The sequence below is a fragment of the Diceros bicornis genome, chromosome 22 (genome assembly GCF_020826845.1).
Source record: "Diceros bicornis minor isolate mBicDic1 chromosome 22, mDicBic1.mat.cur, whole genome shotgun sequence".
Taxonomy (NCBI): domain Eukaryota; kingdom Metazoa; phylum Chordata; class Mammalia; order Perissodactyla; family Rhinocerotidae; genus Diceros; species Diceros bicornis.
Window position 1 is genome coordinate 3,695,486 of NC_080761.1, and position 15,142 is coordinate 3,710,627.

Genomic DNA, 15,142 nt, shown 5'->3' on the forward strand with positions numbered 1-15,142 from the left:
CTTTTTGAAGAATTTGGGAGCCACATTCTTCATTTCAGGAAAACCAAGGTCCATTAGTGACAGCAGCAGAGATGAATAAAGCAGTAATGCATGATTTTCAGACCAAGAGAGAGCTGCAGAACTCAGCCAGGTGTGTGGGTGATACCAGCATGCTGGAGATATGGTGGAGGAGAAAGAAAGAAAAAATGAAAGCCTGTGGAGGTGGGAGGGCATGTAGAGAGAGAAGTAAGTACAAGAGGAAAACTTAAGAACAAGCAAAAAGAAGTTCATCCATCCATGAAGATTTATTGGGGACTTTCTATGTACCAGGCTCTGTGACAGATTCTGGAGATATGAAGAACAAGATAGACATGGACTTTGTTTTCAGGGAATTTATAACTTTTTAATCATATTTTTAACAAATGCTTCCAAAAAAATTAAGTGTGCAGTGCACCAAATAACCAGAAGCCAGGTTATTACATATCCCACAATTTCTAATGGGAAATGGTGAACTATCTCCACTTACATGCAAGATGTCAAACAGGTGACCTCTATTTCCCTCAAATATTTAAAATATCCTGCTGTTCCCCTGTCAGTGCACTGGGTACCCCAGTACCTAGTGCATCTTTTTTTTTTTTTTTTTTTTGGTGAGGAAGATTGTCTCTGAGCTAACATCTGTTGCCAATCTTCCTCTTTTTCCTGAGCTGACATGTGTGCCCATCTTCCTCTATTTTGTATGTGGGATGCTGCCACAGCATGGCTTGATGAGTGGTGTGTAGGTCCATGCCTGTGATCTGAACCTGTGAACCCCAGGCCACCAAAGCAGAGCACACGAACTTAACCACTATGCCACTGGGCCAGCCCTTCCTAGCATATCTTGATTTAGAAACAGATCTATGCTTAAAAATGTCTAAACCCACTGCAGGGCTTCTCAAAGTGGGAGCACTTAAATGTGTGTTCAATAATGTATACGTCTTCACACACCTGAAAGCCAGGGAGTCAGTTTCTCCTGCGCTTTGTGGCAGTGACATTGGCCACATATACTTCACCAGCACTCTGCCCTTTTTATAAGGGTCACCCTCATGGGTTTCACATAGACAAATACATAGACAGAGGACCATATTTTCTGAATTACAAACCCAGATACAAGAATGAGTGAACTTATAAAGACAAAAACATGAATGTTATCTGGTTCTGCCCTGGAAATCTTGGACACACAGTCACCACCCATGAGAAACCTCAGTGCAAGACCAGCCTTCAAGTCCAAGGCCAGGTGGGTCTCATAGAGACTGCAGAAATTCCTACATTCCCCTCTGCCCGCCTGCCCGCCTGCCTGGCGCCTGCCCTAGGAGAAAGTAAGGTGGAACAGAATGCACGCTTAAAAGACTACCTGGTAAGTGCCCACGGTGGCACTTCTACAAAACTGAGGCCAAGCCATCTAACTCCATCATCCTCATCCCTCCCAGCCCACCTTTCTCAAACACACACACACACACACACACACACACACACAACCAGTGTGTTATCTCACTTGAGGGGTCTGGCAAATAGCTTTAGCTAAAAAAAATTCTGACAATAGGACGTGGACCCCTGAAAGACCCTAGTGCCTTTCTAAAATAGGTTTATTACACCACCTCTCAAAAAATCCAACTGAGGGAATTTTCTCCAGTGATGAAAATGTTCCATATTTTCCTAGGGGGTTGGATAAGAGGGGTGGATAAGCAGGCAAAACTCACCTAAGAGTGGACAGATGCATAGATACGTGACAGAGGAGAGTAGAATCCTGGTAGTGGATATAGCAGTGCTCACTGTAAAATTCTTTCAACTTTTTGGACGTTTAAAAATGTCCACGATACAATGCTGGAAATTTTTAAATTAAAAATTAACTTTAGGGGCCGGCCCGGTGGCGCAAGCGGTTAAGTGCGCGCGCTCCGCTGCGGCGGCCCGGGGTTCGCTGGTTCGGATCCCGGGCGCGCACCGACGCACTGCTTGGTAAGCCATACTGTGGCGGCGTCCCATATAAAGTGGAGGAAGATAGGCACCGATGTTAGCCCAGGGCCGTCTTCCTCAGCAAAAAAGGAGGAGGATTGGTGGATGTTAGCTCAGGGCTGATCTCCTCACAAAAAAAAAAAAAAAAAAAAAAAAAAAAAAAAAATTAACTTTAAAAATAAAATTTAACTCTACACTTGAAATCTGTACATTACACTGTATGTTAATGATACCTAAAAAGAAAAAGCACCAGAACGGAGGAAGAGGTGGGTTAAAAACGAAATAGAAGGAAATACAATAAACCTATTGGATCATACATGTGACTGCCCTGGGTCGAAAACTGTTTTTACACTGCTCAATAACAGGTTCTCTTGAATAGATAAGAACTAACTTCGGCCCAGACGGCTATGGAAGGCGGGGCTGCTTTCTTCCTGAAAAAAGTCTTGGCTCGCCTCGGACCCCGCTCTCTCCTGCTACCCGGAGGGACCGAGTCAGAAAACGCGCGAGCGGGTCGGCACCCGCCCGCAGCATCACCACCAGCGCAGCCGCCCCGGCGCGCGCCCCGGGTCGGCCCGCCCGCGCCCGCGCCCGCGCCCGCGCCCGCGCCCGCGCCCGCGCCCGCGCCCGCGCCCGCGCCCGCGCCCGCGCCCGCGCCCGCGCCCGCGCGCCCCGGCGGGTCGCAACCACACGCAGCTCCGCCCCGCGCGCGCCGCCCCGCCCGGCCGCGGCGCTGCTCGCCCCGCCCCTGCGCGCCGCCCTGCCGCCCCGCGGGAAGCCCGGCCCGCGGCTGCAGCGCGCGATGGCCGCCCCGGCCCTGGCCCCCGTCACGCGGCAGGTCGGCGGCCGCGCCGCCCCGGCCCCGGTCCCGAGCGGCCCCGAGTGCGGGCAGCCCCTGGCCGCCGCCGTGGCCGAGCTGCCGGTGCTGGACGCCTCCGGGAGGCGGGTGCTGTTCGGCGCGCTGTTCCGGGAGCGCCGGGCCGTGGTGGTCTTCGTGCGGGTGAGCGCGGGCAGCGGGTGGCCCGGAGCAGGGACCTGGCGCGCAGACTGCGATGGAAGTGGCTTCCGCAGCTTCGGCGGTGGGGACGGCCCTTCCCATTGTCGTCCGCTAGAGGCTTCTGGAGCGCGAGCCGCTCCTCTCGCTTCCTTTCCCGGGAATGGAAAAACAGCCCGCCCAGCCAGTCTGTTTTCTCAGCGAGCGAGGAGGCCTCGCAGGGACTGGGTGCGGCCCAATTTTAACGCACTTCGGGCGCCCTTGACACCTTTCTCTGCCCGCCTGGGGTGTTGTGTTCGTTAGCGTCACGCATATCGAAGTACTTCGTCCATTCTGGACCCTGAGGGTGTCGGCTGCTCACTTGTCCTTTTTGGTGTTTGGATTTCAGCATTTCCTGTGTTATATCTGCAAGGAATATGTAGAAGATCTGGCCAAAATCCCCAGGAGTTTCTTACAAGTAAGTTTCCTGAGAGTGAGCGGGAGCGCGCCCTGCTTCAGGGCGACCTCGTGAGTCGCCTGTCACTTACAGAAGTGCAGTGGGGTCAGGTGCCGAGTGCGCCGCCTTCCTGCGCGGAAGCTCACAGAGCCAGATGATCACCTTCCCGCACGTCTCTCCAACACCTCCGAAAAGGGAGAGACAGAGATCTCGTTCTGTCCTGATTTATTATTTATTCATTACTGCCTGCTTATAAACGTGTTAACCATAATAATAATTTTGATGTTATTTATTAACCTGCCTAATTGTAAATGTTAAATGATAATGACCAAAAACACAAATGATGGAAATTATTGATATTTTCTTCCCTTTATTTTTGTAATAAAAACACTCCAAATAGTTGTTCATGATAGGAAAATACTCATATATATTAAAGGTGAAAATGTGTATTTGTTAATAGGATGCATGTTCCACATCCATATGACAGCCACATATGTGTGTTTCTCTTCAGGCACATACAGGTTTGTCCCCAGGTGAGCGTTTGAGAGAAAGACTGACCAGCCTTTGTAAAACTGAGATCTGTTTTTAGCAGACCTTATCACTTGGGATGTGAACAAATAAAATTGTCTGATTAAATAACCCTACTTTAATAGTTTTTATTCTTTTTTTGTATATTCCTCTGGGGGAGTGTAGAGAATTATTGACTATATTATTTTGAAATTCTTATTTAGCAAAAGAATCATCTGAATTAATTGAACATTTTAGTGTACATTTCTTTGCTTTGACTCATACAATTTTGCTGTTTATTCCATTCTTTTAGAAGCTTATAGGTGGCATTAGGATTGAACAAAAGAGTTGGATTAGAGGAAGTTGTATAAAGCATATAATTTCTAATAATATGTACATGTCCTTTTTTTATCCTAAAGGAGGCAAATGTCACGCTTATAGTGATTGGACAGTCATCCTACCATCATATTGAGGTAAATATATAGCAAATTGGGAAACTAACAGATTAAATCTGTTTCAGACAGACAAGTTATATTATTTGAACCACTAAGTGTAGGTTAAATTTGCTAAAATTAAATCACATTATCATTAATTTTTTTCTTGTTTGTTTTTATAAAAGTCCCAGCTATTCTCTTTTTGCAGCCTTTCTGCAAACTGACTGGGTATTCTCATGAAATCTATGTTGACCCTGAGAGAGAAATTTATAAAAGATTGGGAATGAAAAGAGGTGAAGAAATTGCGTCCTCAGGTAAGGCAAGACATGTTGTAAGTAGCAAACGCTGACGGTGTCTTTCCACATTTGGTATATATGCATAGGGGGATAAATGGTAACTTCACTAACCATGCTGCTTTTTATGATTCTAGTAAGTGGTCCAGATACACCAGAATCTTAAAGATTCATTTCCTGGGTGTAATGACATGGAAAGCTGTTTGTGAAGTACTAAATGAATGAAAAAGCAAGTTGCAGAACAGAGTTTTCAGTATGATTCCATTTTTGTGAAAATAAAAACCATTTTCATAAACACAAAGATTTATAGTATCTGTGTGTGTGTGAGTGTGTGTAATGAAGAAGGTTTTAAAAGACATTGTAGTGTTTACCCTAAGGCATGGGAGTGAGAATAAGTGGCTTTTGTATTTTTTAACAATGAGTACATTTTACTTTTGTAATTAAAAGAAAAATAATATTGCTTAAGTTATTGTATTTTCATACCTCAACACCATGGCTTTGGATACTCTGTTCTTTAATTGATGAAATCTTTTCATTTGAAGCCCAACTCAAAGTGGCTCTTAATAGCTCTTTTTTTTTTTTTTTTTTGTGAGGAAGATCAGCCCTGAGCTAACGTGCATGCCCAACCTCCTCTGTTTGCTGAGGAAGACTGGCCCTGGGCTGACATCTGTGCCCATCTTCCTCCACTTTATATGGGACGCTGCCACAGCATGGCCTGGCAAGCGGTGCATTGGCGCGCGCCCAGGATCCAAACCCGGGCCACCAGCAGCGGAGCTCGTGCACTTAACTGCTATGCCACGGGGCCGGCCCATCTTAAGAGCTCTTCAAGCAGAAGTAGTTGCTTGCCTCATTGTACTTTAATAACAGCACCTTGTACTTTATTATATGCTCCATTATTGCACTTAAGGTGGCTGGGTATTATAGTTAGTTGAAGAGTTTGATATTTTATTCATCTTTATATGGTCCATGTTCCCAGCCCCTAGCACAATTCTTTGTAGTTGAGCTTCATAAGCTCAGGTAAACTGTTTATGTGCGTTTTAGGTAGAAAGAACTTGGCTTCTGAAATGCCAAATAAGAGAACTCAACTTGAACTCAAATCATTCATTCTCACCAGATACTATTGAGCTCTGGTCCGTGACATCCACTGTATTGGATGCTCCCAAGAGGACAGTGATAAAAGACACAGCCCCTGCCATCCCAAAACTCATAATCTACTCTGGGAGACAGAAGCAAACAGCTAATTACAGCACATGTTAAGGGTTTGTAATAGAGAAGAGCATGTACTGGGATTACTTGTGCCAGAAATACGAGGGGAGAGAGGAATCTGAGGCTTTTCAGAGGAGGTGTCATCTAAGCTCACTCTTCAAGGAGTTAGCTGGTGAAGTGAGGCAGAGGAAGGGTGCTGCTGACAGAAAGTAGCACATGCAAAAGCACACAGGCATGAAAAAATGTGTCTCTTGGAGAAGTGCGAGTCCCTGCATCAGGCCGAAGTCTAGGAGCCAGTTGGGGAATTGGTGTGAGTCAGAGGACAGGTTGTGGCCAATTTGTGGTGAGTCTGGGGTGACATGCCAAGGAGTCTGGATTTGTTCTGGAGGCAGTGGGGGAATCATGCCAGTATTTAAATGGAGGAGTGATGCAGTCCCGTATCCAGCGTGGAGGAGTAATTGGAACCTGCCAAACTGGAGGCAGTGATATTCGTGATAGGCGAGAAAGAAATGACGGGGCTGCAGTGGAGATGGAGAGGAGGGGATGGATAGAGGAGCCGTTGATGAAGTAGAGTTGACATGATCTCTTTACTGATGGTTTTAAAGAAAGCAACCTAACCTCTGTTAAAACTAGTGATGAGCTAGCATAATAAACACAGAGTTTGCTCTTTTTTTTCTCTTTAGTATGGGAAATTGCAGCAGCACAGATTGTGGACGTCCCTTTGTGGTAGAGGTTTTCCTGTGTGGTGACAGTCGCAGCATGTGTGAGGTCTGTTCGTCACCCAGCACTTCAGCTGTGAACTGTGATCTTCACTTTAGTGACATCTCACCATTCATTGTTACCATAAAGATGTGGAATTACAAAGAAAATATGAATTCTAAACAAGATACATGCTTGTAACTATAAGAGAGGGTATATTCAAATCTTTTAAACTCCTTTGACCTGAGTTAAAGTACTGTATTTCAAAACAGAAAATAATATTTTCTCATAAAGTAATCTTTTAAAAGTTCCACCCTAAAAAAGTATAAATCTCAGAATCAGTCTCAGAATAGTCCTACTTGAAAATTAAGAGACTAAAAATATACATTTATAATTTAAAATTAATGGACATTTTATAAAGACAAAGAAAAAGAAAAGCCATTAAATGTGAGGGATTAATGGGTTTGTAGAAGACTGAAAAACAGGAGTTTTACACATAAGAACTAAATTCAAACTGGCAAAATTAGATTATACTTCACAGCAAAGATTGTTAAATTCTAGGTGGTGGAATTTCCTTCAATTGAATTTCTGAGATTTCAGAAATATTCAATGACTCCTTCTTTGGACATGAGATAGTTTGGATTTCTGGACATTTATTTTAGGTATAGTATCATAGAAAACATTAAAATTTAGTCTTTTACCCATGTCTCTAAGCTAATGAGCCTGTGTTTGTTTCTTGGTAAGAAGAATGTCCGTCATAATGTAATCATGAAAGAAATAGAAGAGTTGGAGAGATGAAGGGAAATAATAGGTATTTGGAAATATTAAGAAGTCAGGCAGGTCTAAGACAGCATAATCATCAAAATAAAAGCAAGACATAAAAGGCAGGGAGAGGAGAAAGACAAGTTACAGGAAGGGTAAAGTGACTGAGTTTCTTTACTGAAGGGGAGTGGAAGTGAAGCATCAGTCACTATGAGAGAGGAAATAGAAAAACTGACAGCCAAGGAGAGACGGAGAGGCAGCTGTGGTGGCTCTTGTTACAGCTAGACCCCAAAGTCTCCATAGCACAATGTGGTGTAGAAGGTTAGTCCTTTTTCTTTTACATTTCAGGATGCATATATCTGTGTGGGTTTCTCTCGTCTAAGTAGGAGTTCAGGGTCACAATATGGAAGGACCCAGGCCCCTTCCATCTTGTGACTCTGCCATTTTCAACCCAAGGCTTCCAAGAATGTAGAAGGAACATGGAGAATTGCTCCTGGGAGGTTTTTAGGAGCTGGCTTGGAAGTAGCACACACCATTTTACTCAATGGTAAGAACATAGTCACATGGCCATACCAAACTGCCAGGAACACTGGGAGATGTAGTTTAGCTGCAGGCCCAGAAAGAAGAAATGGGTTTTGAGCGCTATATGATAGTCTGTGCCACACTGTCTCTTGAAAAGGAGTGTAGCTTCCTATGAGTAGGTGAGAGACTACACTGAGCGTAAATGGGGAATTGAAAGCACTACCAATTGGAGAAGTCCGTAGCTAACATTTTTCTGTGGCAGAAAATGACCTGGGTTCACCATCACTTCTTCCTTTAAGGTAGTAGTTCTTAACCAGGGACAATTTTGCCACCTACGCCACCCCAGGGGACGGTTTGTATTGTCTGGAGACATTTTTGATTGTCACAACTTGGTGAATGGTGCTTTGACATCTAGCGGGTGCAGAGGGCAGGGATGCTGCTAAACACCCCACGTTGCACCCTACAGAGAATTATCTGGTCTAAAACATCAATGCTGCAAGACTGAGACAGCATTCTTTGAAGGAAGAAAACAACACAAGTCAAACGTAAGATGACACACAAGAAAGAGAATGTTTTATGGAAGTACTAACATTATCTTCTAATATCTAATCAAATGTAAAATGATAACATCTAAAGACAATTCCCAATATTTCAGGAAAGAGCCCCCATATAAAATCAAATATACTCTCAGGAAGCATTTGGAGCCTGTGGCGGGCAGTGACTGGCCCTCTTTTTGATTTTCAAGGAGACCCAGCTCAGCAGGGCGGAACCCTCGTTTTAGGTCCAGGTGAGCACTCAAAGCCCAGATGCAGCAGCACACTTCCTGTGCCCTTTAGAAGTCTAGAGGCCACCCACTTTCTCCATAAAATGGACACCATGTAAGAATGGGCAGCTTGACATTGTAACAGGACGCTGTGCTTTCATAGGGGGCATCTTTTGTTTTCAAAGTCTTCTGTGCATTTTGATGTCTGTGTATTGGATGTAAGGTGCCCATCATTCCATGCCTGAGTGATGTCAGGTATTTGGGATTAGGAAAGTCGGCGGTGGTTTGGTGAATTGTATATGGCTATAACACTCTAAAAAGTTCAGTGGAGGTGAACATTTCCAAATAGGAAAAAATCATCCACCACATTTTTTTTTGTCAATAGAAGAATAATCTAGTTATTTATATCTAACAAAACTAGGAGACTTCCTCAATGTCCAAAGCAAGTCAGCTCCAGGGACAACTCATTCAATAACAATTACTATAAGCCACATACTTGTAGTAGCTTTATTGATCACTTTGGAGCACCTGAAATTCCTTTGGCTCCTCTCTGCTGAAAGCTTGAGTGTTAGCTTTCCACCACAGTCAAACATCGCAGTCAGAGACACACACCCCTGTGTGACAGTGCCCAAAAGCCTGAATCACTGGGTTGTAAACTGATTTTTCTTGGTTCTTTTTCCTCTTTAAAACTGGCCACATTAGTGAGCGGAGCTCTAAGAGTTACAAAATTAACATTTACTTTTTAATAAATTCCAGATATCTAAAAGGAAATCTTTAGAAAGAGAATTTTGACTAAGTATTATGACTTTTTGGCTTTCTGCAGCTGAAACACTGTAGCTAGCTAAAATCCATCATTTTCTTTAATCTCCCTTTCCTTCTCTCATGAATTTGTACCAGTTAGACCAGCCAAAAAGGAAGCCCTGTGTTATGAGGGTAAGTCCTATAAATTGGCCCAGAGTGACATGGAGCCGTATTTCTGAATGACGCTCCAGACTTGGAGGGGTTGTCCTCTGAGTCTCTCATCCCAGGAGAGTGTGCCATTGTGTGCCAAGTTAGAAACATACTTAATCAAGAGAATATTTTGATGCTAACCACTGGAAAAAATGTGGCTCCTCTAAGGAAAGAGCTAGCTGCATGTACTTATTTATACAAATCTCTATCCCTGTTAACCCTATAATTCATTTTGTCTTATTTGATAATAAGCCAATTTATGATATTGAATCTAGTGATTACTGTAGACAGTAGATATGTACAGTGCCAAAAACCTGCCTCATAATATTTACTTAATCTAATGTTTTAAATTAAAATTCGAGTCATGAGTCCAAGAATCAAAGTAAACAGAACCTAGACTATAAATTATGACTTTTTTTATTTGAGCAGATAAAGGGATGGTGGACATCTAAGTGTATTGTAATTGATTGTCGTAATGCCCTATTTTCCAGCCTCTTTTGCTCTATGGTTATAATGCAGATAGCCTATTAAATCAGTATTTGGGAGTGAATCTTTTTAAGTGAGTGATTTCTTCCATCATTACATTTAAGAAACAGAATTTTCCAGCTTGATATCTATGTTAGTTTCCATATTCTGCCTGTCTATTTGACAGGACATTTTATTTAATTACATTTAATAAAATCTAACAGAGGGTTATAATTTAAGAATCTTTCCTCTTGGATCTCATAAAACATTAAATATCACTGTTATTTAACCATAATCCTTGTCATGCTTTATTACCTTAATTAAAAATTATTATGGCATTATATAGAGAATAAAATGTAGTCCAGGAAATTAATTTTTCCCTTTGGACTAATTAAAAGTTGAAAAGCTTTCTTGATTCTAGTAAGCAATAAATCTAATGAATAATACTGTGTGCCAACCTCTGCCTTTTATTCTTATTCTCTTCTAGGTAACAGCATCCATTTTATACACCGTGATAGGAATAGGTTGGACCACAAACCCATCAACTCTGTTTTACAGCTTGTAGGAGTTCAGCCTGTGGACTTTACAGGCAGACCTTCAGTTATCCACGTGTGACAGTACAGGCTTTCCCGTGGACCCTTGCGATATGCCCAGAAATGTCAGAGTGTAGTATCCCTGTGCAGCATCTAACTTGTTGGCTCTTCCCAGCCTTTGAGGAGTTATGAACGAATAAAGAGACCATGTACCAGTTGAATTGCATGCTGAGAGGCATCAGTTATCAAAGATGTGATATATATTTATAATTTTATAGCTTTTAAAGTTTTACTATGTATAAATAAAATTTTATTTTGTCTAAAACTTTAAAAGCTATAAAATTATAAATACCATTCTTTATTTTACATTATGGTATATCCATTCAGTGAAAGTTTTTGTTAGCCATTAAAATCATAAATTTTTATGAAACATACAAGGGGAAGGGTAAACAAGTCAAGACCATTTTATTCACGGAAAAAGCAGGATATCAAATTCTGTAAACAATATAATCACATTTTTTATGTATATGTTTATATTTTTGTGTGCTTAAAAAAAAAAAGACAGGAAATAAACACACCAGAATATTGCCAGTAGGTGTCTCTACGTGGTAGGATTACAGGTATTTTTGTTTTCTTTTCCATACTTTTCTCTATTTCCCAAATATTCTATAATGAGCATGATTCATTTTTGGCCAGGAAAAAGTCTTTAAAAATTATGTGAAGAATACATTCCCACATAACCAGCTCCACAAAGGTGCAGTTATATACGCTACATGTTTCTACCTAATTGCTCTCCTCTGAGGAAACGTGACAGAACAAACCGTTCAGTCTGAGAGCACCTTGTACGGCTCACCCACTATCATTTCACTAGGATTGGGGGGGGGGTAAAAGGAGAAAAATATGTTTTAGATATTTAAGATATGTATGTAAAATATGGTCAGTATGCTTTTTGAAAGGAAATTTTAAGAATTGTTTAAACTGAAAACAACTTTGTAACTTAAACGTACACTGTGGTTTGGTTATATATTCCTAGACAGCTTTTATTTCTCACCCCCAAATTGCTTTTATTTAGTGGAGTAGTATTGTTGTTTATTTTTCTAGAATCTTAATATGCTTAGTTGGGAAGTGTTCCAGAAATTCTGATGAAATGCAAAAATCAAAATCAAAATAATTGATAATTGTTAGCAAGTATAATACTGCTTTGAACTTAAAATACTTTTATATAAAGCATATGAAGTCACACAAAAATATATATATTTGAAGTATCCAAATATTTGAATGTATTTTCATATATATACATGGACAATCATGTTTTTAATAAAAAGTTTGTCATAAAATTTAAAATTAAGCAATTTTGTACTATTTCGTATAGTAAGGAAAGACTTGTGACCCAGATACCTTTGTTGTTGATTTTAGACTTAAAATTTCTGAATCATAGCTTGCACAAAAATTTATGTATTTCTAAATGTACACCACATTTTTTAAGATGTATAAATGTTCTTTATTTGGGAGGTACAGTTACAAAAATATAGTGGAGTGGTAACTTGCCTACCCAAACAAACACTATAAAAGTTACTTATAATCGGTGTTATGAAATATATAAACATGTTCCACATCCAGTAAAGTACTGGACTCAAAATTTTCAAAAACCTTGTGATAAATACATAGAAATACTGATAAAAGAATAATAACATCTAACCTTTTTTTGATGCTAATTATTTGCCAGGTGCTATTCCAAACACTTTACATACATTAGCTCTATGGAATGGATATTACTGTAATCATCTCCATTTTACAGAGAAGAAACATCTTTTTTTAAGGTGAACTTACAAGAATGTGAGGAAACTCCACCAGGGCCAAAAACAGAAGCAGAAACCAGCATGATGACCATGATTGAAGCCACAGGCTGCCCTGAAGGCTGTGCCTGTTCAAAGAATTGGAGAAGGCTGTTCCGTGGTGAACTCAAAGGCCTTCACAGCAGAGAGTTAAAACTGAGACCATTGCATGAAGTACGACCTCAGACCTGTGCCTGAGGCCTGGGACCTCCTGGGCCTTCTGAGGGCTGCAACTGTGTCAGAATGGGCTACAGTCAAATCCGTCCATAGACTACAGAGCCCAGGGAGGAAATGTAAGGCTTCTGCAATGAACCATTAGGGCAACAAGAACTTCAAGAAAATGAACGTGCATATTTACTTTTAAAAATCAAATATTTTTGTTTCTCAAGAAGATTGATGATAAACTAGTAACATGCATAAAATGTTCGTTTATGTTACCATCTACCATGGGGGCCCAAATGATAACACTGACCATGTGAAAACTGGAAGACAAACTTTCTCAAGAAGCAACATTACCTACTTTAAAGTTATAGTTACTTTAAGAAGAGTATTGCAGAAGATGACTTAAAATGTGCAGTTGCAGAAGGTACATTTACATGTCATTCTGTGAAGAATGATTTTTCATTTAGAAGAGTTCTTTTAAATTAATTTCATTTATTTTGAATTCCAGGTTCTCTTATGAACATGTAAAAAGTGAAGTGGTAGCTACTCATGTACTGGCTCTATTAGCAGAAAACTCTGAAAACAGTTGCAGGATGCCAGTTTTTTATCAGTACTGTCAGATGCTTCAAATAGAAAGTCATATAAACTCATTCCTAAAAGATGAGCTGAAAAAAGTTTTCTTTTTTTTTCCTTCCAGTTTACAAAATCAAAGCAAAACCGTTGGAAGTTCATTCTCTTAAAGGTGAAATATCTGATATTATGGTGAATGCTACTCTATATTCAGTTTAAAAATTCAACATTGAAGAAAAATTGATTTGTTTTTATGTGGTGACAATGTGAGTATAAATTTAGACGAATATATATTTTGATAAAAATATTCATATTAAGAAACCTATGGAGGGCCGGCCCCGTGGCTTAGCGGTTAAGTGCACGCGCTCTGCTGCTGGCGGCCTGGGTTCGGATCCTGGGCGTGCACAGACGCACCGCTTCTCCGGCCATGCTGAGGCCGCGTCCCACGTGCAGCAACTAGAAGGATGTGCAGCTATGACATACAACAATCTACTGGGGCTTTGGAGGGAAAAAATAAATAAATAAAATCTTTAAAAAAAAAAAAAAGAAACCTATGGAGCAGAAGCATACTTGGAATTTGTGGTGCACACATAATTCATAATTGTGTCCAAACTGAGAGTCAATCAAAATAGAGATTATAGTTAAAATTTACTGATTTTATTTTTTTATTATTGTTGTAAAATATACCTAACATAAAACTTACAATTTAACCATTTTTATTGTGGTAAAATATACATGATATTAAATTTACCATTTTAACCATTATCTATTGTGGTAAAATATACATAACATAAAGTTTACCATTTTAACCATTTTTAAGTGTGCAGTTCAGTGGCATTAGTATATTCATATTGTTAATGCAAGCATCACTACTATCCCTCTTCAGAACTTTGTCATCTCATATTGAAACTCTGTATTCATCAAACAATAACTTCTCATTCACTCATTGCCCCCAGCACCTAGTAACCACCGTTCTACTTTCTGTCTCTATAAACCTGACTATTCTAGGTACCTCATATTAAGTGGAGTCATACAGTATTTATTGTTTTATGTCTGCCTTGTTTCACTTAGCAAAATGTCCTCAAGTTTCATCCATGTTGTAGCATGTATCAGAATTTCATTCCTTTTTAAGGTTGAATAATATCGCATTGTATGGGCCGGCCCATGGCTTAGCAGTTAAGTGCACGCACCCCGCTACTGGCGCCCCGGGTTTGGATCCCAAGCACCCACTGATGCACCGCTTCTCCAGCCATGCTGAGGCCGCGTCCCACATACAGCAACTAGAAGGATGTGCAGCTGTGACATACAACTATCTACTGGGGCTTTGGGGGAACAAAAAAAACGGGAGAGGATTGGCAGTAGATGTTAGCTCAGAGCTGGTCTTCCTCAGCAAAAAGAGGATTAGCATGGATGTTAGCTCAGGGCTGATCTTCCTCACAAAAATATATATATATATTGCATCGTATGTATATACCACATTTTATATATCCATTCATCCGTCAGTGGACATTTGGATTATTCTGTCTTTTGGCTATTGTGAATAATGTTGCTGTTGACATTGGTGTACAAATACCTGCCTGAGTCCCTGCTTTCAATTTTGTGTATATACCCAGAAGAAGAATTGCTGGATCATATTTGCATTCTATGTTTAATGTTTTGAGGACCCACCGTGCTGTATTCCACTGCACCTGCACCATGTTACATTCCCACCAGCAGTGCACAAGGGTTCCACTTACTCTACATCCTCACCAACACTTGTTTTCTATTTTTTATTTATTAGAAGCTTCTCTTTTTATTTATTATTGTTTTTATTTTTTATTTTTTTGCTGAGGAAGATTTGCCCTTAGCTACCATCTGTGCCAATCTTCCTCTGCTTTGTGGGTCACCAACACAGCATGGCCGACAAGTGGTGTAGGTCTGTACCCAGGAACTGAACCTGGGCCGCTGAAGCAGAGCACGCCAAAATTAACCACTAGACCACGGGGCTAGCCCCTGGCCTTTTTTTTTTTTTTTTTAAATAGCCATTCTAAAGGATGTGATATTGT

At 40.8% G+C, this 15,142-nt stretch overlaps 1 protein-coding gene across 3 annotated transcripts; it reads left to right on the top strand.

Annotated features, from left to right (window-relative positions):
- Positions 1–2,735: 2,735 nt before the first annotated feature.
- On the top strand, positions 2,736–10,836 carry PRXL2C (peroxiredoxin like 2C). Of its 3 annotated transcripts, none has more exons than XM_058565425.1 (6): positions 2,736–2,965; positions 3,348–3,416; positions 4,322–4,375; positions 4,545–4,650; positions 8,564–8,605; positions 10,485–10,836. In XM_058565425.1, exons 1-6 carry the CDS (start codon positions 2,768–2,770, stop codon positions 10,610–10,612), a joined length of 597 nt encoding a protein of 198 aa, XP_058421408.1. In that variant the 5' UTR covers positions 2,736–2,767; the 3' UTR covers positions 10,613–10,836. The 3 variants fall into 3 exon arrangements, with proteins under 3 accessions (XP_058421408.1, XP_058421407.1, XP_058421409.1); XM_058565424.1 differs by having other exon boundaries at positions 8,474–8,605; positions 10,485–10,835; XM_058565426.1 differs by lacking the exon at positions 8,564–8,605.
- Positions 10,837–15,142: the final 4,306 nt, after the last annotated feature.

Excerpts from the sequence above, each read along its gene's own strand:
- PRXL2C (XM_058565424.1), top strand. The coding sequence starts at position 2,768 with ATGGCCGCCCCGGCCCTGGCCCCCGTCACGCGGCAGGTCGGCGGCCGC. Across the intron at positions 3,417-4,321 it reads TCCCCAGGAGTTTCTTACAA|GAGGCAAATGTCACGCTTAT; the intron begins GTAAGTTTCCTG and ends TTTATCCTAAAG. Across the intron at positions 4,376-4,544 it reads CATCCTACCATCATATTGAG|CCTTTCTGCAAACTGACTGG; the intron begins GTAAATATATAG and ends CTCTTTTTGCAG.